The sequence below is a fragment of the Lynx rufus genome, unplaced genomic scaffold (assembly GCF_022079265.1).
Source record: "Lynx rufus isolate CCGP_SWC_20201006 ecotype Redwood Valley unplaced genomic scaffold, mLynRuf1.p SCAF_14, whole genome shotgun sequence".
Lineage (NCBI taxonomy): Eukaryota > Metazoa > Chordata > Mammalia > Carnivora > Felidae > Lynx > Lynx rufus.
Window position 1 is genome coordinate 28,114,926 of NW_025814828.1, and position 23,973 is coordinate 28,138,898.

General features: G+C 34.8%; 1 protein-coding gene across 2 annotated transcripts in view; it reads right to left on the bottom strand.

The window, feature by feature from the left end:
* Window positions 1-23,973, bottom strand: part of DMD (dystrophin) — a 1,630,689-nt gene that overhangs the window by 1,533,427 nt on the left and 73,289 nt on the right. For both annotated transcript variants that reach the window (XM_047076051.1, XM_047076052.1), the window contains exon 3: window positions 1,415-1,596. In XM_047076051.1, the coding sequence (XP_046932007.1) occupies window positions 1,415-1,596 (182 nt within the window). The remainder of the gene's footprint in view (window positions 1-1,414; window positions 1,597-23,973) is intronic.

Below are 23,973 nucleotides of genomic sequence, written 5' to 3' on the forward strand. Positions count from 1 at the left end.
AGGAGACATCATAAGTAACCCTGGAAGGAATGCTTTTCAACACACTAGAAAAACAAACATTAAATGGAAACAGTGAGGTGAACTGTCTAATTTGAAATGCACATAGTTGGATTAGAAACTGGTATACTCCAAGAATTCTGGTGCTCAACGTCATGGTAATCAGGGAAGGTATGAGAGTGGGAGTCAACTCTAAGGATTCCATCCTGACACAACTCCAGCACTAATATGGGATGGTGCTCTTCAATCTGGCAAAAACAGGCACCCAAAAGCAATATTCTCTGAACTCCAAGTAAACAAAACCGGAATTCATCAGGTCAATATCCTGGAAAGAAATGGAGCTGTCATAACCTAAATATAGAACTATCTTGGTAGATTGAAACAATTAGGCCTAAGATTAGCTTTCCACACCTTCAGCAGAAATTTTGATAAAAGGCTTTTTAAAAAAGGTTTCTTTTTAAAAGGTTTTCTCATCATTGCATGTGTCAAAGAAAGTAAAAGAAAACACCACAAATAGCCAATACTGGGAGTAAGAACAAGCCATGTAACAAAAGAATCCTACTAGATTCTGTACAATAATAAAAATCTTTATAAGTATTCTCCATTTAACTTTTATTTAAAATATTTTGAACTACTTTTATCAAAAACGTTACCTTAAGTAATGAAAATTTGTTAATGCATCAGCAGGTGGCCACTAAAAATAAGAAAGTATTATTAAACAGAGTGCTTGCCATTGCTCTTGCTCTAGCTCTTTGTTCTCACATAGAAAAGTTTCATACATATATGACTTTGTCTTTTATTTTATTTCGTTTTACACAATATATTGTTTTCCATATTCTTAGATATGCAATATATTGTTTTCCATATTATAATATAGTGCCTATCAACAGCAGAATATTTTTTTACTTAAAATTTTTTTTAAATGTTTATTTATTATTGAGAGACATACAGAGCATGAGCATGGGAGGGGCAGAGAGAGGGGGAGACACCAGAATCTGAAGCAAGCTCCAGGCTCTGAGCTGTCAGCACAGAGCCCAATGCACGGCTCAAACTCACAAACTGCAAGATCGTGACCTGAGCCAAACTCAGATGCTTCACCGACTGAGCCACCCAGGCACCCTGGCAACCTGGCAGAGTATTTTAATAATGTGCTTTGAAAATAATATTATAATCCATTCTATCAGTTAAAATTTAGAAGGTTTACAGAGTTTATCCATCTACTCATAGATGCCTATGGATACTTATATGTAGATGGATAAAGAAATAGACACACACACATACACACACACGCATTGTGCTATGTAGACACGTTTGTGTGTATATCCATAGATATAATAGATATGTACATGTATGATGGCTAAAAATGTATATACAATAGAAAGTATCACTGATATCAGTTACTCTTTTGATACTTTACCTGTTGAGAATAGTGCATTTGATGATGTAATTGAAAGTGTTCCTCTCTAGTAACTTTTGATGGCCTTGGCAACATTTCCACTTCCTGGATGGCTTCAATGCTCACTTGTTGAGGCAAAACTTGGAAGAGTGATGTGACATACATTAAGATGGACTTCTTATCTGGATAAGTGGTAGCAACATCTGTAAGCACATTAACACCACACATCAATTTTTGGTTTCTATATTTGAGTCTCTGAAAGGGGAATGAACAAATCAATGTTACAGGAAGAAGACACATTAATGAGCACTCGATTGCCCATGAATGTCCTCCAGAGACTAATTAGAACATGATAATCAGGCCTAAATTGTCCTTCCAATTTGGCAGACCAATGAGAGGAGCACTAAAGTTAATTTCTTTTCCTTGTTCACATAAAAACTTCATTCCGTAATACTTTTTCCTAAGTCAAATTGCCAAACTAGCCCATCTAAGAGACTGGTTTTCATTAGATAAGAAACACAAATAAAAGATTATATCTTCCTTTCCATGGAAAGCTATATTAACATGTCAATTACAATAGTGCATTGGAAATTACACAATTATACAAAAGAGCTTAATGCCTTGGCGTCCAGTAAAGAAAGCTTACACCATCTAATCAAATTTTTGCTGGTGATTAAGTATGTAAAATGCGAAATATGTCTCTGTGTTGAAATGAACCATGTATTTCCACAATAAACATAAAATAAAACAATATACCATATGTATATGATTTGTAATATTCCTTAAGTATATTAAAAACGTGTATTTACATTTTGGTACATCTGTTAGAGTCAGATGTTACCTTCCTTCTCACACTCCAGAGATAAATTTAAAAGTCCTTCACATAAAAGTTGATCTGACATTATGTCCTTTGCCACATCCAGGGAATTGAAGAAACCCAGCATTTAAAGTCAATAATAATTTGTAATCACACACATAGTAAGTGGCAGGTCCTTCAAAAGGTTCTTTTGCTACTTGGCATTACAATTTACCCACTGCGCTCATTCCAGGGAACCAAGATGTAAAAATAATCCTTTATGTGAAGTGTATCATTAATCCCAGAAGTGTTAAAACATAAATCCTGGCGGGAGGCCAAAACAACTACAGAGCAATGTGCCAGGCATTTTTCTTGCCATAAATTTATCTTAGCTAGCATGAAAAGATCCGTTTTAAGTTAAATATGTATATTCTGGTCAGGTATTCTGATTGTGACTAAAAAAGCCAACATTCAAATCTCGAGTCCACTAACATAAATGTAAGTTGAATAAGTCACTTCGTCCATGCCATGCCTTCACAAAAATCAGGAACATGATTAATTAGAACAACTCTTTTTAAAATATTTTTTTAAATAATTACAGAAGAGGAAAAATTTAACTAATATTCCGGTCTGCCTCTATCCATAGTATAACACGGTACTTCTCAATTTTTAATGTGCATATGAATCACCTGGGGATCTTTTTAAGCTCGGAATCAAACTCAGTGGGTCAGGGGTGGAACCTGAGGTTTTGCATCTCCAATAAGGTTGCAAGTGATATTGAGGCTGCTGGCTTGAAGACTATACTTTCAGTAACAAGGGTTGAAAAAAATTACACAAGAAGCAGACTGCTTTATTATCTGCCACTTCATTGTTTTGCCTTTTATTTTTTCCCTTAAAGATACTTACTGGGCACTTAAATGCATAAGGCTGGGAGGTACAAAGTTTTATGGTACATATTCTCTGCTCCTTATTATAATTTAATTATTAACCACCAGATGGTGAAAGTAAGTTTTTGGGGCGCCTGGGTGGCCCAGTCAGTTGAGTGTCTGACTTCGACTCAGGTCACGATCTCACGGTTCATGAGTTCGAGCCCCACATCAGGCTCTGTGCTGACAGCTCAGAGCCTGGAGCCTGCTTCAGATTCTGTGACTCCTTCTCTCTCTCTGCCCCTCCCCCGCTTGCACTCTTGTCTCTCTCTCAAAAATAAATAAAAACATTAAAAAAAAAAGTAAGTTTTTGCCAGTAATATTTTAGGAAGAACCAGAAATCTTACTAACTTAGCTTTGAAATTCCAAAGACTAAAATCTCCCCTTCATTTGATAACTGTTTTTCAAGTGTTCATTGTATGGTGGATACCACAATTCTTTACCACATTTTGAAGCTCAAAAATGTTTTCTTTCTTTTCACTATGAACTAGTCAGTTTTATCTGTAATGAGCATAATTTAGAATTCTATTTTTAGTGTATTAAATACAATTATGCTGTGAGAAAGACACTGGATCCAAAAAGGTTGATCTATGTGTATTTACTGCTATATGATACATAAAAGTGTGCATGTATATTTTCAGCCTCAAATATATGTTATGCTAAAAATAAAGGTAAAAATAAATCAGGAATTATTTCTATTACCACAAGCAAATGTCAAAAATTATAGTACATTTTATCTACACAAAACATCTTTTGGATGAAAGCAAATATTCATAAATATCAATCATTATAATAAATATACACTGTTTGCCCAAGTTATTGACATTTTTGCCCCAATATATTACCTTCCCATCTCTGAGGTTATGTGGATTTAGCTGTACCAGCAGATGGAATCCACTATTTCTTTTCTTAAAGAAAGGAACTTAGATATTCCAAAATACGTTAATTTACTTCAACATATATGTACTAAGGACCTATTGTATTTATAAAATTATAATAGATTATACAGGAGATTAACAAGACAGAGAATTCATGCATTCTGCTCACAACTTGCAATAGTTCAATAAATAAATAATGGGAAAAGTACAAAATAATTACATTGCTGAACAGAATTTAAAATGTGTTCCTCTGACTGGTACAACCAGTGCTTAAATATGTTCAGAGAAAGGAAGAAATTATATACTAGTAGGGGACCAGAAAAGTCTTGTGACTAGGACACTGAAATAAGTATGTGTAGGAATTCATTGGCTAGAAACGGGGGAATGAGAAAGGTATTCTAGGCAGTGGGAAAGCACAAGCAAAAGTGCAGAGGTAAGAGATTAGAAACATCCCAGGCATAGTGCCTTCAGGTATCTTAGCCACAGACAGGAGAATAGTGAATAATAAGATACAATGTGTACGTTATATGTGAAACGTAGAGAGATCATCCATAGCACAGTAGAAATTTTGACCTTAGTTCAATAGGTTGGACAGTAACTGACTACTTTTGACCAAGAGTGTGACAGCACTGATTTTTTTTGTAAAGTAAAACTATTAAATGTAGAATGGGGTCAAGGAGAAAAACACCTGGAGGGAAGCTGGAAGCTAGGACCCAATCCAGATAGGAGGTGTTAGAGAACTAAACAAGACTTTGTAATGAAAGCAAAAACAAACACACAAAAAAAACGCATGGCAGAAATTCTAAGATAGGTCCAAAACAACTTCATTGGATTTCAAATCATTTACTTAGCAGTCTTTGAAAATAATTATATATAAAATTCTGTCCTAAGCCCTGAGGGTACAAAGATGAATAAACTGAGAATAAAATGGAGGAGGACAGGAGGGAAATACTTGCTGTGTAGTCATAGTAACAAGTAGCCCCAACACAAGTTTCAGACTCATTTAATCAATTAACAATTACCTGACTAGATGGTCTTGACTGTGCTTCCTCAAGCCAACATTGGCAATCCCTCCCTTTTGAAAGTTGTCTGATCAGAAGTGAAATCACTCCAATGAACAAAATTCTGAATGCAATCCAATTAACAGTGGTCTCACCTGAATAACCAACCATGCTTCTAAACGTGAGATCAACCTATTCCCATCTCTGAATGCTCACAGATGTACACCTCTTGACCTCCCAGTTTTCCCCCAAACCCAAGAAAACTCTATTTTGAGATACTGTGGTTGACCAGCATAGTTCCCTCTTATTTAAGTAAGTGATACATTCACCTTTGTGTTTTCATTTCAAATACCGAGCAATGATTTCATCATTTGATAAAATTCAATGGATGCAATTCACTTGTAAAGTTAAAATTAACAGTTTTTTTGTTTTTTTGTTTTGTTTTGTTTTGTTTTGTTTTGTTTTGTTTTGTTTTTAGAGGAGAGTGTGATAGAATGAAAGAATGAGCAATTCTGAATCTGGATTCGGAATTTTAAAAATCTGTACCTAAATACTTATATTTGTAAAGAAAAACCCTTAACACCATTTATTTCCATTTCCTCATGTGTGAAATAAAAACCAGAGTCCCAATCTCATCATGGTGTTGTGAAGATCAAATGCAATAATGCTTAGAAAATACTGTAAACTTAATTAGACCTTGATATTGTTGCTATATTACAATTGTTGTTTTTTGTGTTACTAATACAAAAACAGATCTAGTTGTAGGAGACCATTAGTACTATTAACGGGAAGCCACAAGAAGCTGGTAGGAAGGAAAGGTCATTCATCATTTATTAAATATTTACAAAGCAATTATTATGTATCATAGAATATGCTTAGCCTTTGTTATATTACAGGTATTCAGGGGATGAGCCACCCAACAAATAATTAGGGACTGAGCAATGTATGAGAAACCAAAAGAAACTTCATGACTTGTGATGATCTTCACTCAGGATAATTGCACGTAGGCCAATGCCTGGGACTTTGTGAGCACCTAAATATTTGTCGAGAAACTGAATATAGTAGTTAAAGCCATAGAAATTGATGAGAATCGGGTAAGACAGCAACTGACGTACAACATAATGTTACAGATAATGAGTACCACAGTATTTGAGGAGGGTGAGAATGATGGGATGTGATTTACATTTTTTTTATTATAAGACATTAATATGTATGAAGTGAAAGAAGTGCCTGTACTCCCCAAAAAGAACTTAGAATTTGATGAAAGTAATCTTTGTACTAAAACCCTACTATGTAACGGTTTCATGGCTGCAAACATTTAAATTAATAATTTCTAACTTAATCTTTAAAGACATCTCAGAATGAAAGTGTTGAGAACTGATAAATACTGCTAGAATGTTTTATTTCATGAACAATAACACTGATTCTGAAGAGTGTTTCTATACTAATCAGAATTTTGATATTGATGGATATAATGGAACAAATAAATCATTCACTGAAATTCCATTATTTTTCAAATGAGGAAACTGAACTTCACACTGGTTTGATGGCAGGTTCAAAAGCTAGTCAGAATCAGAACTAGAACCCAGTCCATGCATCAGACTTCTTAGTACCTTACCTTCATTCTTGTCAAAAATGTTACCGTTAGTGTATTTAAAAACCAAGTATCTCAGAGTCACTATTTAAATAATGACCCTGTGATCCATTACCAAATATTAATGATATTCTCCATAAGAGTAGTGATTTCTATTTCTAATAAATGACATATGACGAGTAAATATACATGAAAATGCAAATTCAGTATTAAAGAAGTGCAAATTAAATACAGATATGGGTTTTAAATTATATTCCTTTGCCTACTACATTATCAAAGAATGACAGAAAAATAACAACCAAAGATGCAGAGGCTTCACCGATTTGGCCAAGCTCCTACTTTGCTGGATGACTATCAGTTGGTTCCAAATTTTATGAAAAATATTTTGGCAATGTCTACCAAAACCTTAAGAAAATTCATATTCAGTGACCCACTAATTTTCCTTCTAGGAATTCACCACAAAGAAATAATCAGAAATGCAAATGATGATTTATACAAACCTGATGTAAAATGTAACCAGTATTTATGAAACCAAAAAATTATCATACAAAAAGAAAAGAAATTCAGACCATTCCAAGTGGCTTAACAGTTTGAGAGGTAGAAACGATCAAATATATAATTGGATATGAATAGTACAAAGCCATTCAAAACGTTACTTTTGAAGAATATTTGATAAAATATAAAAATGAATTCTTTATAACATCGAAAGAATAGAATGTATAATTTATGAAGAATATAATAATATTTTTTAATGTTTATTTAATTTTGAGAGAGACAGAGAGACAGACAGAGCACAAGCAGAAGAAGGGCAGAGAGAGAGGGAGAAACAGAATCCAAAGCAGGCTCCATGCTCCGAGCTGTCAGCAAAGAGCCCGATGTGAGTCTCGAACCCACAAACTGTAACATCATGACCTGAGCTGAAGTCTGGCACTTAACCCACTGAGCCACCCAAGCACCCCAATGTTTTTTTCTTTAGAAAACACGAGGGAATCATACTTCAAGACATTAGTGAAATGGGTACACTGGTGAAACTAAAAATAATCTTCCTTTTCTCTTTTGTCCTATCTATATTTTCCACACTCTCTATTCAGCACTAACTTTATAGGTAGATATTGTCATCAATATTATAATAAAAGTATCTGTGAAGATCTAAAAGCAACAACAAAAAAAGAAGTTCCACAAAGTCTTGTTTCAGTATGTCCTCACCCCTAACAAGTCAATGGGAATGAGTTTGTCAGGAAACGGGTGTCTTCAACAGAACTGTTCTTATCTTGGGCAATCAACCTCCCAAAAGTCTGATTAGCCAGCTGGCAGGCACAACCTTGAAACACCTCTGAGAAAATCTAAACAAGAGCCTCCACTGCCTAAACCTCAGGTCAGTTTTCTGCCAGGAGAAAGGCAGAAATTGAAATAGCAGATTATAATGCATATCATGTATAATCAGAAAGAAGTGGGATTTCGGAGATAACAGATGCATAAATGTACACTCACAAAGTCTGGTCAGCCTTTTACAAGTTTTATAAAAAAAAAAATGACAAAGGATGTCATTTAGAAACCCCGAGCAGAATAAATCTAGGTCATTTCTCACAGATTTCGTATTAGGAACAACACAATAAAAATAAATTCATTCACTGTAAGAGAAGAAGAATAGGTAAACAGGAAAGAAGAAATTTGTGACCACAAACAAGACATGGTCAGAGAGCTCTGAATGTCAAAATGTGAACACATACACATGCATACACACATATACAGACACAATCAAACAGCTGTGTTTGCTAAAATAACCAAATAGGAAGATACACAATTCAGAAGAACTTACTTCTGGAAGCAAGTGTGCTATCATCTGAGGTTTACAAATGAAGATATTATAATACCATCTGATCTCTAAGCACTAGCGTTTGTCAATTTATACGCAATAGCCTTGCAATGGACTGAATCATTAAAGTGTTAGATTATTACCTCCAATTTTAGTATTTTGCGTCCAGCACTACATTCTACATATATACATCTTCCATTTGCAAGTCACTGTGTACAATGAATATATAGCATTCTAATTAGAAAATAACTTGCACAGGTCCCCTCAAGTTAAATTCTTTAACTTTGTACATGTTCTGCCTTCACTAAATTAAATACTCCTTAATGAAGCCATTCCAGATCTTCAGCATTTCACTCACTGATCCAAGTTGCTTTTTATCATCTAATAACAATGCTTCTCATTAAAGGACTATAAAATATACTGATGAAAATAATTTCTACCGATGAAGATGATTCAGTTTCATAATAAAATTAATGATAAAAAACAGTGCCTTTCATTTATCCAGGAGAAACACTAAATAATTTTAACATTTAAACATCCAATTATTCCTTTCAATATGCTCATGAGGTAGCAGCAGCTAACTATCACTATCATCTTGGTACAAGTAGAAAATAGTGCTCAAAATACATAATGGTCACCGGGGCCTAAAAGGGAAAAATAAAAACAAAAACAAAAGATGAGGTGCTTACAGCAGACTTGAGATGCACTGAAAACTAGTTCAGCTTTCTAATCATTAACTAAATAATGTTAAATATATGTAGCTGGAGGTGATGTTATTGATTCTGAAAAGTACCAGACTGATAAAATGAGACAATGAAAAATATATTTAACAAACATTTACTGATTACACTTTGTACCAAGCTATATTCTAGTCTTTGAATATAGAGTGATAAGTAAATGATCCCAGAGAGCCGCTCTCATGGAACTTTGATTCTAATGGGGAAATAAAATTACAAATAAATACTTTCAAAATCCTGTATTTACCTCTTGTCAGTTTATCCCTATCACCCTAGCTCTTTTTGCTTCATTATATAAACAAAAGTGACTTCCACAAATGCATTTTCTTTGTTGGGCTTTTTTGGGAAGAGGATTAAATGGGAGCGCAGATTCTGGAATGTTAATACCAAACATTCTCATATAGCCTGAGAACAAATGCACAGAAGCTGGTGGGTAAAACTCAATTAAATGGAAATCTTCAACAAATCGTGACTTCACAAATTTCAAGTAAGCCACCTTTAAATTTTGTTTTGTTTTTTTTTAACATTTTTTTAATGTTTATTTTTGACGGGGGGCAGAGAGACAAGGAGACAGAATGTGAAGCAGGCTCCAGGCTTTGAGCTGTCAGCACAGAGCCTGATGCAAGGCTCAAACCAAAAGACCAGTAGATCATGTCCTGAGCCAAACTCAGACATTTAACCAACTGAGCCACCCAGCGGCCCCTAAGTTGAATGTTTTTGAATCAAGTATCAAATGTCTTCTGTGTGCTGCTAATCAAAGTGAAGTGTTCTGACTTTAAATTCTCAATTCGAAATGCAAAATTCTCTTTTCCAAATGCAAAATTCTCTTTTCTGGCTACTCACTGAGTTTGTACCTCATTAAAACAAATTTATTTAAAATAAATATTCCTGACCATTTAAAAACTTAGAACAACTCTTCAGGGCATGTCTTCTAAAACTAGGAGAATAGGAGCTAGCTTGACCTAACAAACAGAAGCTGATCAAACAGTATGGCAGACTATTGACAGAAAAACATTTGTACTTTCTTACACTTCCTCTACAGGACTATTGTGGAAAGAACTATTGGAGTTCCCATTTGAGAAGGAAGTATTTTGGCTCAGTGACATTGAACTAGGCTTCTTAATTGTCACCTGCTGTTTTTGTGCTGTGCTTTGCTTCTGATCTAACCAAAATGACTGCCATTCTGCCTCCTAGTAGAAAAGGTGCAGTAAGTTTCATAAGTAACTCCACACAAAATCTTCTTCACTAACACAAAATGTTCTATTTCTACCCCCTCTTTCTTTATAGAGTTCAAAAATGATAGTTGATAAACAGTGAAGCCAGAATGGAGGTGGTTCACTTCATTTAACACAAGTTTCATTGGTTATTATGGTGCTTTCCAACATGTTTCATTCAGAAATATGCCTGATGGTGTAAGGACAATTCCAAGGCAAATCGCGCGATGAACACTAGCTTGAGGCAGACGCTGTATATGTGAGAAATATTTTTTAGTAACAAACATTATTAAAAAGTATCCATTCCATATCAAACCGTTTAGCCTACAGATTTGACATAGGGAACGGGTGGGCTCAATATTTAAAGAAGATGAGCTCAGAAGGCATCTCTAGCTAAAACTGGATCAGAGAACCAGTTTCTCTCTACTCCACTGAGGGCTACAAATGTAGCTCAGCCTAATGGATGGCTTTTCATTTTATTCTGTACCTCCCAGTAGCACTCTTTCTTCTTAAACTGCTTTGTTTTTCTTGGAATCTTTGACGCTGTATTTTTCAGGTTTTATACCTATCAGCCACACTTTCTCAGGCTCTCCTCCTGGCCCAACCTATTTAAATGACAGCAAATTCTGGAAAGACTTAGAGGCTCGATCTCGGTCTTCTCTAGCTACCCTCACTCTTTCCTAGGGTATTTATTACCTTCCAATTATCCCTCCCTTTCTCTCTTAAATATTGCCTATATGCTAATGATTCCTAAATACCTATCTCCAGCTGAGACCTCTCACCTCAAAAGATACCTCAAATTTGTTACATATAAAATAAGGCCCTCAGTTCCCTTCAAAACCATTAGGCTCCCCCATCAATCACCGTCTCTGAATATGGCAACAACATCAATTCATTGTGTCAGGCTGTAAACTTAGAAATTGTCCTTGATTTTTCTTTTTATCTGAATTCTCTATTCTGATCCATTAACAAGCCTTGTCTCTTCTGCCTCTAAAAAGAATACACGCACCTGTTTACTTCATGTTCATGGTTACAATTTTCACCCGAGCCATGATCCTTGCCTTCTGGCCATTACATTCACATCCTAACTATTCTCATGCCTTTCAATCCATTCAGTATGCAACAGCTAGAATTATCTTTAAAAAAAACACAAACTAAATAGCACTGTCATACTTAAAACCCTTCAAAAGCTTCTCCTTTGTTTAAAATACATCCAACCTATTTCCATGTCCTACAATGGACTACATGACCCAATACTCTTTGCTAATGGGAGTCTAATGGCCTCTCTCTTTCTCACCCACTATCTTTCAGATATATTGGCCTTGTTTTCCTATCTGAAATAACAAAGGCCCTTTTTATATCTCTTGGTCTTTATACTTGCTGTTCTCTTTATCTGGAATATTTCCTCCATCTTTTCACATTTTTGGTTCATTCTTATCCATTAGGTTTGAGCTCATATGGCACTGCAGATGCATATGTTGATAATCCTATTTTTAAAAACCCACTCCCTTCCCCTTCATCTCACAGTGGCTTATATCCTTTATATCATCTGTCACAAACTGTAATTATTATGTCTATTGATCTATTCCTTTGCTATGATTTGTCTCTCTACCATAATGTAAGTACTGCAAGGGCAGCAACTTTCTCTAAATTGTTTTTTTTATCACATACTAACAAATAGTAGGTACTTCATATTTGTTAAATTAGTAAATGAATGAATGAACAGATAATTATGGCTGCTGGGAAGAAAGTTTCACTTCAGTGATGTGAACACAGAATTAGATTCATGTTGAAAATTGAGAACTGGTTCGAGAGGAACAAAGAGTAAATCAGAGAAGAGGAGGCAGTACTTATCTCCCTCCGAAATTACATTAAAGAGATTCAGTTTGATATTTGATGACTTTTCAGTGAGCATCAATTATGGACAAGGTATTTTATTATGTTTCCTCATTTGACATTCAACACTCGCTTCTGAGTTAAGAATATTGCACAAGGTCATATAACTAATAATTGATAGTCCCAATAAAGCAGAGAAAAGAGACTTCTAAGTTGACATCCTGGTTCTCTCATTTTGTGACACTGGACAAGCTTAAACAGACTGAGCCTCAGCTTCCTATTGTACTGCAAAAGTTTGTCTTAAATTGCTGATGGCACTCTAAAAAATGAGACATGATTTGCATAACATCTCATGTTCTAGGAAATGAAACGGATTATTTTTTTAAGTAGTAGGCAAAGAAGCATTCAATTCTAAATTAGAGAGCATTAGCAGGTTAATCAGGAAGCCTATGAGTGATGATGACAAAGTTAGTACATTTTTTAATTCACACTGAAAATACTCAAGCTAATACTCAAGGCACAGGAAAACTAATGTTTTATTCATTGTTTCTAAGCCTTGGCATAGACTCTACAAAATACCACAGTGCTTTACATAGACTAGATGTTCAAAAGTTATTGACTGACATTTACAGAAAAATGTGTTCAAGTACTCTCTGACCCAGGATAGAAAAAGATAACCCCTTAGAACTTGGATAAAGCACATTTCTCAGTAAATCTGTATGAAGTGTTTGAATCCACGGCAGGCTGGAAGAGTGAAACAAATGAAAGCCTTGCCATCTCACTACAACTATGACCCAATCATAGGTAGGACCCTACAACTACAATTCTAAGAGCAATTCTTTCAACTAAGATATGAGAATGAGAAAGGGATTCACTTAAGTAACAAAGAATTGTTAATACTATATATACGCAAACACATCTAAAAAGCAATATGGTCACTTACAGAACTACCGGGTGTATGTATGTGTGTGTGTCTTACTTGAAAATCAATCTCTTTTGAACAGATATTAGTAACATCAAAAAATGGGTAGAGAGAGGGAAAGGTGTAGCCTCTGGTTTCTATTTCAATAGCTGGATGTTCATTTTACCTACCTGCAACTTTAAAACTTCTCTTGCTTTTCAACAGTTGGACAAGGGTTAAAATTGATATGCCAAATAATACATAGCTACATTTCTTATCACAGCTTCTGGTTCTTGATTTTCAAATTTTGGTTTCTCTCAAATACCTTTCCTTCAGGTTAAACTCTACTAACACAGATCTATTGATGACTGTGACCTTCAAGGTTTAACTAGCTCAATTACTGTATACTGCAAAGTCTGTCTTGCTACCCAAAACTTCAGACCCTATTCAGGCTCTGGTCTTATATTGGCCAACATGGGCCCCATTTCCATTCCCATCATGATGGGAAACTTACTTCTTACAAAGAAATGTCTCCTTCAGAATAAACAGGTCAAGGGACACCCGGGTGTCTAAGTCAGTTAAGCGTTTAACTCTTGGTTTCAGCTCAGGTCTTGATCTCATGGTTTGTGAGTTTGAACCCTGTGTGGGGCTCTGTGCTGACAGCATGGAGCCTGCTTGGGATTCTCTCTCTTTCCCTCTCTTTCTTCCCCTCCCCTGCTCACGCATGCCCTCTCTTCTTTCTCTCTCTCTCTCTCTCTCTCTCTCTCTCTCTCTCTCAAAATAAACAAATAATTAAAAGAAAAAAAAAGAAGAAGAAAAAGGTCAGATTAATGATCTTGACTCCAAGAGTTAATCTTTTAGCTATCCCTGATTTTTCTTTTCTTAGTTTGGATTTAATCTCTAACTTTCAAACATTTTTATTACAAGCAATACATGCTTATTGTAGTAGAAAGTTAAAATAGTGCAGGAGTACATAAAATGAACAATGAAAGTACCCCCACATCTCTACACTACTCCAGTCCCATCTCTAGAAAGAATACTTCTCAGAAAAAGCTATGCTCTCTATCATCCATTAATATGTCTATCTATCCATCTGTCCATGTAGGCATCCACTTATCTATTACTCTGTCTATCTAATGAGATCAAATTAGATATAAACTAGGGTGCCTGGATGGCTCAGTAGGTTAAGCGTCCAACTCTTGATGGCTTAGGTCATGATGTCACGGTTAATGGAATTGAGCCCTGCCTCAGGCTCTAGGCTGGCAATGCTGGGCCTGCTTGGGATTGTCTCTCTCCCTCTCTCTCTACCCCCCTCTACCGTTTGCATGCTTTCTACCTGAAAATAAATACATAAACATTTAAAATAAAACTGGATGCAAACTATCTACATATCTACTTTCCTAAACATCTTCACAAGATGTGCCCAGGTAGTAGAAATTCAAAGCCTTCTCCTAGAATTCCTAGGCTCTATATAATTTTTGACAATGAACTGGATTTCTTCATGTCTTCATGCCCTCATCTATAAAATGGGAGTAAGGCTTTTAGAAGAATTAAGATAAATGTAAGTACTTAGAAAAATGTCTATGAAAAAAAAAGTTTTCAGCAAAATGCAGCTGTAAAATGTATATACACATACATACATACAATTTGGCCTTTAAAAATTAATTTTAGGGGCACCTGGCTGGCTCAGTCAGTACAGAATGTGGCTCTTCATCTCGGGGTTATAGGTTCCAGCCACATAATGGGTGTAGAGATTACTTAAAAAAAATCTTTAAAAATTAATTTTAATAACGCATGCATTCATCCATCCATTTTTTTTTTTTTTGCAATTGTTCACTGGGCACCTATCATAAGTCAAGGACTGTGCCAGGCAGGAGAGTTATAATCGTGAGCAAAAGTTAAACAAAAACCAAACAAATCTGGACTCTGATTTTACGGAACTTCTAGTCCAATGGTCGAACTCTACCTGCCTAGCAGTCCATAGTATGGAATAATACTGGAACTGCTGTAAACAATTCTGCAACGAGCATCCTCATATATGTGTCTTAGACATGTGTGAGCATTCCTACAGCTCTAATCCCTACATATGAAATCTGAGGATAAAAACTATGTAGCATTCCATATTTTGAAAGATAACTCCAAATACCCTATATAAATGTTTCCAAGTGGTTCATCCACCAAAGGAGAAACAAGGCCTATTTCCACGAACCCTCATCACCAAAGGATGTTGTACTTTACAGTTCTTTAAATATTGGCAGTGTGAGCTTATTTTTGATTGGTTATTTGTCATTTTCTCAAGAGAATATCCAGATCATATTGGCCACTTTATAAATATTGTTACAGTGTATTTGTTCATAGTAACTCTAAGAGTTTTATCATAGTGAAGTTATTCTTTACTATCAGTATGATTCCCCAGTCTGTCATATATTTTGTTACTTTTTATTGGTGTCTTTCACCACAGAAAATATTTTAATTTCTGCATTGCTAAATCTGTCAGTCTCTTACTTTATGGCATCTGTGGTTTTATATCAACTTAACATTAATCTTCTACATGTTAGTGTGTTCTTTAAAGGTTTACCTACTCACATTAAGTCATTATTATCTGAAAATTATTATTTGTTGTGGAAATGGGTTATCATTATGTTTTTCTTTCTAAACAGTCTCAAAGATTTCATATCAATTTGCTAGCTAACCTACCCTTTCAGTTTAGGTATGAAAAGACACCCTTAAATAATAATTTTAGCTAAATAAAATAACTTTCATCAAAATATCTATTTTGTGTTATTTCTTTATCATGCCATACTACGTCAGTATAAAATTTACCATACCAAGTCACCTATTTAAAAATAATTCCTTGACTATTGCATCTTGACAACTGCATCTCCCTTCCATTTTGTGTGATTATTTTTAGTGTGTTTGCCCCTCACACATTTCTGCCCTTTCTTCTGTGCTTGTTCCCTAGGTGGCTGATCCCTTCACTATACATCTCCTGGGATTATTTGCTGCCTGGATTCCAGGTGCAGTAAGCCAATGGGAAGAACTGGAGACTCAAAGATAGGGAAAGAGAAAGCCGGGGAAAATTCCCTCCATAATTTCTCTGCTTCAGAGCTGCATCTTATAGTAGCTGATTCCTTCCAACAATTTCATTTTCCAACGTGTGGATCTGCCTCCAGTAGTGCAGCTCTCACCAGACTCCATCAATCTCCATTCATTCTTTTGTTCCTCTCTCCCCCTAAGCCTTAGGGATAGCAATTGCTTCCTACTGTTGTTTCTCTTTTGGTGACTCACTTTCACCTATTTGTTAATATATTATCTGTCTCTAAGTCACCTTTTTATGAAATTCTCTCCATTTCAGTTACCTGAAGTAAATTCTATTTCTTGCTTGGATTCTGTTTATACCCTCTAAAATAAAAGGCAGAGAGATTATATGTGTGTGTATGTGTGTGTGTGTGTGTGTGTGTGTGTATACATGTACAGATTAGATATGCATGTATATATAACTACATCTTGATTGATATTGTTTTTGAATGTGCAGACTAACTTAAAGAAAACTAGCAGTTTCACCATATACACCTCTACCTTTCCTCATGTCTTTATTTACATTCTTCTAATTCACACTGAAACTTTGTCCAACCCTTACACTTTCCAATGTAATTTGCTTCTACAAAAATCTATAGATTTTGGAGATGTTCTAAATAGGATTATATTACTTAAATTCTCTAATTGTTAATATACTTTTAAAAAGAAGAAACTCGTATTGTTCTCAAATGATGATATTTATCCATCTTTTCCAATATACAGATCTCACATTTTTTTTTCTTATCATATGACATTTCCTAGGTCCTCCAGAACAATATTGAACAATAACACCAATGAGGAGTATCTTTGAACTGTGTATTATTTTATTAAGAATTCTTCCAGCATATCAAGATAAAGAAAGTTTCCTCATATTTGTGGATTAGTAGGAACTTCTCTCAGGACTTGGTAATGAATTTTAGCAAATGATCTTAGATACAGTATTTTTTGTTTAACTGGGAGTATTTACTAGTATGGTTTTCCGACCTTCTTTAATAAACGGAAGAACAAAGATTAAATGTTACTTGTTAACTATTCTGCACTTTTTTTGAATATCACTATTAATATGAATGTTATTTCACATAAATGCATCATGTGAAAGCTCTGAATTTCATCCCTTTAAAAATTCTCCCTTATTTCTCTTTAAAATATATGGCAAATACAGAAGCAATTTCACTTTCCGCCAATATTTTCTCTAGCTAAATATGTTTATATTCTAGTTTAAAGTGTTAACAGTTACTAAATTTCCATGTTTACAAAGAGCTTCATTTAAACAACATTAATCTTTAGTTGATGTATCCTTAGAGGGGGGAGGAGCTATATCCCTAATAAAATAACAATTTGATTCATTTGTCTACATAAATAGTCACTCACTTGGAGAAAGCAGGCAAGAAGCTGATTCAGAATCCCTAACTGTAACTGGGCACAGGGGGAAATAAGGTGAATCCCTATGCTTCTTTGGTCATGATTACCATAACAATGACCCTGAAGTGATATCCCCATTCATTATCTCTGTTTGGATCTGTATAAACAAAGAAAATAGCTTGAAACACCAAATGCTGCCAAGATGCAGATAATCTTGATAGAGCTCAGCTTCTAGAGGTTTAAATGAGTCAAATGCAAATTAGCCCTTCGCTATGAGATTCTTTTTCAATTTCTTGATATAAATGTGTTCTCTGTATGGCTGCTGTATGTTGCCAAGAAATTAAAGTCAAGTAATTCCATAACTCTGGGTCTTTGTACTAAATGAACTGAGAGAAAAAAGAAACCCAAGGGTTACAAAGTTTAAATTAATTATGATTATATGTATTTTCCTCCAAATCTTAACGTGTCGTAATGGAAATACAAAATTTAATTTGGGCAGAAATGAATCTTTTGGATTTTGTACAGATGCACATTACGCTTTGAACATACTACATGTGGACTTACTTTTGTGCTTTGATTTAAGCTATTTTCACTGCCAGGAATTCCTGGTCCTATTTATTTTCACTTATTTAACTGAATAAATGTTACCACTCAGTCGGTATTGAGGTGCTATGCAGTTGTTTTACTGAATACCATAAAGAGCTCAGGACAAAATGGCATCTTCCAACCTCTGAACTGTTACAGCCAAGTGGGTTCTAACATACACTACCTTGAAATTCAAGTTCACATACACATACATTCACACACAGTCTCAAACATATACCTGCACACATGCACAAAGAATTAAAAAACTATTTTTGAGGAACCTGAGATTCTCTTTTAAATATTTTAAGAAAATTGTGACTTAATTACACTGTGATCAACAAATCAATGTTTTTCTTAAAGGTAATTTATCCAGAATGGATTGGAACTTACTGAATGCCAAGCTCTGGTGTTGTTTGCTGAATATCAATACTGGACAGGATAGACCTAGCCCTTGACTTCTGAATGCTTAGACTGCACATGACATAAATCAACACTAATATGTGAGGACATACAGTGTAGATTTTTCTAAACTGTTATATATTTAAATGTTTTTAATATTAAAGAGAGGCAAATTAAATATATTAAGTAAATAAAATGCCCACATATGATCATTTACTTTTTAAAGTTTATTTATTTGAGAGAGAGAGAGAGAGAGAGAGAGAGAGAGAGAAGGAGAGAGAGAATGTGCACAAGTAGGGGAGGGGCAGAGAAAGAGAAGAGAGGGAGAATCCCAAGCAGGTTTGGTGCATTCAGTGCACAGAGCTCAACCCGGGGCTTGAACTCACGAAACCATGAGATCATGACCTGAGCCAAAATGAAGAGTAAGACACTTAACCCACTGAGCCACCCAGGCATCCCCATGTATGATCCTTTATAAGGGAAGTATTGAAACAAGAAAATAGAGGCATTAACATTACTTGGATTTTTTATACGCAAACAATTAACTAGAGTCTTCACACATATACAGAATAGTGTGTCTCCTAAGTTCCTTTTAATTGTTATTATTTTTCTATTCTTTTTTTTTAAGATTGGAAGGGGAACAATATGAACTTTAAGAAAATGATGTCAATTCACCCTCATTAACTACTTGTGAAAAAATCTTTAAAAACTTTTTTTTTAATTTTTTTTTTTTTTTGAGAGAGACAGAGACAGAATGCGAGTGGGTTAGGGGCAGAGAGAGAGGGAGACACAGAATCGGAAGCAGGCTCCAGGCTCCACGCTGTCAGCACAGAGCCCGATGCGGGGCTCAAACTCACAGAGCTGTGAGATCATGACCTGAGCCGAAGTCGGACGCCCAACTGACCGAGCCACCCAGGCGCCCTGAAAAAATTCTTTTTTTAAAATAGTCACAGGTAGACATCCAGCTCTTCTGTCAGATAATATGAATTACTTATATTCTCTTTATCTGTTATTTGTTTCTTAGCGCACATCTAAAGCAGCAATTTCATCTATATGGGAATGTCATCTGATTCACATATATAGCCCACATATAGATTGTTTGTGCCTTTCTACAAACTAGCTCATTGGGTCCTACATTCACTGTCTCAAAACACGTGATGAATAGGCAGAGAAAACATTTTTTACAAATGTCAACACTATTGTACAGAAATAATATAATTTTTTTAAAAAACTGTATATGCCTATCTCAATCAGATTTATTTTAAACATAAAAGGATTAGTATTTATGACTATATTTGAAATTAAAAGAATTAGATTTAGAAGCACTTGGATGTCTCAGTCGGTTAGGCATCTAACTCTTGCTTTTGGCTCAGGTCGTGGTCTCATATTAGTGAAATAGAGCCCCATGTCAAGCCCAGTGAGGAGTGTGGAACCTGCTTGGTATTCTCTCTCTCCTTCTCTCTCTGCCCCTGTCCCTCTCTCTGTCTCTCTCTCTCTCTCTGTCTCTTTCTTTCAAAATAAATAAATAAATAAATTTAAAGAAAAAGAAAAAAAAGGCTTAGATTTAATAATTGACAAGTCAGATTTAAGGCACAGCTTAAAAAGATACAAAATCTTACTTCTTTAAGAAGTCCCTTAGAAAAATTGATCAAATCAAAATATACTCTAGAGTTTTTTTCTGCAGAAACTAAATGAGGTTAATAGAGTAGGCAAAGTAAACCTAATTTACAAAGCCATTAGAATTGAAATGGTTCAGATACTTTTCTGTTCAGTTCTTATCTTTTCCATAAAGTTGATTTATGAAGAAATATGCAAGTCTCGAGAAGTCCACTAAAGTATGCTTTTTTTTTAAAATAAGATTATTTCACACAAAATGGCTATTGACCATACGTTTTTTGTCTAGGCTTTTACACAGGGGAGTTGTTAACATAATTCATTTACAATTCAGTTAGCAAGAAAACGTGTTAAATTGAATTTTACTCTGAAACAACAAATCAAACCAATGTGAAATATATAACACCCCATAAAATGAATACACACTGATCAAATTATACAGCTGAACTATGTAGCTCACATATCACAGGACACTGAAAATACCACCTCCATATAGTCATTAAATAAGTCTCAAGATCTATAGCACAAATTAATAACTTTGGGTCATATTATCACCTTATTCTGGAGACTTCTGATGGTGAATTAAAATAGTAACCTTTTCTTATAGTCTACATCAACAATCATTCAGTTTTTTCTAATCATAAAAGCCTAAATATACAATGTCATTGAGATGAAAATACATTTTAACTTATGTTGATTATCAGCAGCACCTTAAGCATCTTCAAGTAGTTGTAGAAAAAGCTATCAAAATCAGAATCCTGTTTTGAAGTTCAGAAAGCTCTAGTAAATATCAAATAACCTTCACCAGAGTCTATAGACAATAAAAACAAAGTACAACACCTTAGAGATGGTGCTTAATAAATAGTCGTTGCTGTGTTGCAGCTATGTAACACAAATCAAATAAATAATACAATTTTAATCCTTGGTTTACACTCTAAACTTTATTCTTAGCCTTTTCTGCAAAGGTTGTTAACAGGAAGGTTTCCTCTATTCATGTTGAAGCCCTTAATATGCAATCTTGTGCTAAGAATTCCAATACATTAGATTTGAAAGTACGGCCTGAAAGGGGGTTCCCACTGCTGAGTGCCTTGTCTATCATCTATTTTATCTGCAATCTACTGTCTAACTATCAATCAATCATTTTCATTTATGATCTCACCACCTCTAATATTTCAGACTAGGGTATAGATAATGTATGTATCTTTAAGTTCATATGTGCACTGCAATTCTAATAAATCGTATGACATATGCAATGACAATTTTTCCCTAGACTATATGCAGTTCCTATAAGAAATGTTATCTATTGTTTTAAATTAACATTGAAGATATCCTCACATATTTTTGCCCCATATATATGCTACACATCTACTGCCGCTAAAGAATCTACACAGTCTGACATTTATAGGCATGAATGACACTGCAAGAAACTATCTATGACACTGTGGGATTATCAAATCAACCAATGAACAAAGTCATTTTCTTTTTTGATCAGATCATTAGTGTGATAGATAAGAAAATGTCATACAGTGTAGCTTATCAATGTCTCTCATAATAAATTCACATACTATGTGCACATAAGTTCATATAGCACAGTATTGAGTCTGCATTAGAATACAGTATTTTAAAACACACAGTATTTTAAGGATACAATATCCATACACAAAAACTAATGAAAAATGGACCTGTGTCAATGTCAAGTGATAGCTAGTTGACAGTCACGTGACTGTCCTATAGCCTGCTTCTGACACCTATATCTTGCCAATGACTTAGGATGTTGAGCCACAAAAATGCAGCTATTACAATAAAAGTGTTACCATCCTAGAAAGAATAGCTCTTACTATTTATAATAAAATATTGCTATGAATGTCTTTACTGAAATACTGAAACCAGTAAGATAAAAGTTAATAGGTAACAAAGTTGGGAATTAATATTAGAAAGAACAGTTACAAGAATTGTATGGATTCAAAAAATATTTTAGAATCAGGCAATTGGAATTCTACTCTTAGCCCCAAATCTTACGGAGGTATGATTACCATGATGGTACCAAAAGCCAGCCATTTGAGTAACGGTTTTATATGCTCATCTTAGAGATGGTAGAGATCTAATGACCTCTTCAAATAGTGGAAGATGATCATAGTACCTCTAAATGTAAGTAGAAACAATGTGTGAATGTTACAAAGATACAGATGTGTGCTCAATATAAGAAAGAACTTGTAAGCAATATCACTTTTAACAATTAGACTTGACTAGTATAAGACAGGATCTGCTTCAGGAACACTTCAGATTGGCAGAGGGATTCAGCAGGGAACTGCTTTGATTCCTGTCATCTGCACTAGAGTAGGTGTTCTGCACTGCTTGATACACTGGCTTGAAACACATTATTTCATTTACTCCTTTCTAAGAAATCTGTGAAGCAGGGCAAGTAAGAACCGTATCGAGATGAATTCAGTGAGACTTAGAAACTAAAATGGCTTCCCAAGACCACTGAGCTTGTAAGTAGCAGAGCAGAACTACTTCCAACTCTAAATTCTGATTGATGTTCAAGCAATTAACAGGACCACTTAGCCGATTATTTACTAGAGTCCTGTTTACACCTCTATAATCACCTGAATTAATTTTTTCATTTGATGTCAGGCCTCTGCCTGCATTGACGTGACTGGTCCCTGTCAGTGTGTAATAAAATACTTGACTTTCCCATGTTGCATTTTTTTAAATCAATATTTCATAGGACAATACCTGCAAATGCCTCCTCTAATTTAGGATGCATGTTAACCTTCATAAGAGAAATAAAAATTGTGTTAAAATTCAAGTATTTCTGGATGATTGTCTCTTGAACATTTTACATATTTCTGTTACACATAAAACATTACATATGACCAATATATATACCCACATATATGCCTATTAACTTCTTAAATATATTCCAATTCACTTTCATTTGCCAAATTAGGCTACTGCAAACCAAAGTTTTAGAAAATGCACTACGTAGGACTCTAAGCGTACTTGTGTTTTCAATTTAAATAACTTTTTTTGTAATGAAATCTCCATACTTTACAAAGGGCATTATAGCCTGTCAGGAAGAAATAATGAGCTTGCATTTCTCAGCTGTGTATAAATTGCATGCATTTTATATTTCTAAGGAGAGGCCTCTATCAATCAAATTTTTAGAGAATGACAGTCCTCAGTTAGGCAGTGATTGTTACTGAAGCTGATAAATGTTTACCCTTCATTGGAGAATGACAAATAGCCGATGACAAGACTGCTTTTCTGCTTTTCTGCTGCTTACATTAAAACCTGTTTAGGAATATGAAAATTCAAAAATGTGATTTCAATGTAAAATTGCTTTCAAATTTCTTGTTCAGAAGCTTGCCAGACAAACCAGAGGGCCATTTTGGGAAGCAAAGAGATATTACACGTGTAAGAAAAACGAGTGAAGTATAGATTAAAAACCGATACAAGCCACTGTTGTGACATGGACAAAATATAGTAAAATATTGTTAAATGATCACATTGCAAGGGCTGCAATCAAATGTCTTTTCATAAATGGAGTCCCAGAAAACTTTGTAGGCTGTTTGGGGCAGGTTTAACAGCAGTAGTTTGCCCAGAGCGGGCTAAAGTCACTTAATCCATGACCACTTTTTATACAGAGCTGATTTGAACTTAGACAACAGAAGACCACAGAAATGTCATGTTAATATTCTAACCCGAGCTAAATCACATAAGCAATGAAACTTACCATATGTTTCACCTCAGCCTATGAAGAATGTGATAGTTCTGCTATTAATTGACAATCAATCAGTAAAGCAGTTATTTTTGAAAATATATAATGCACGGAAAATAGAA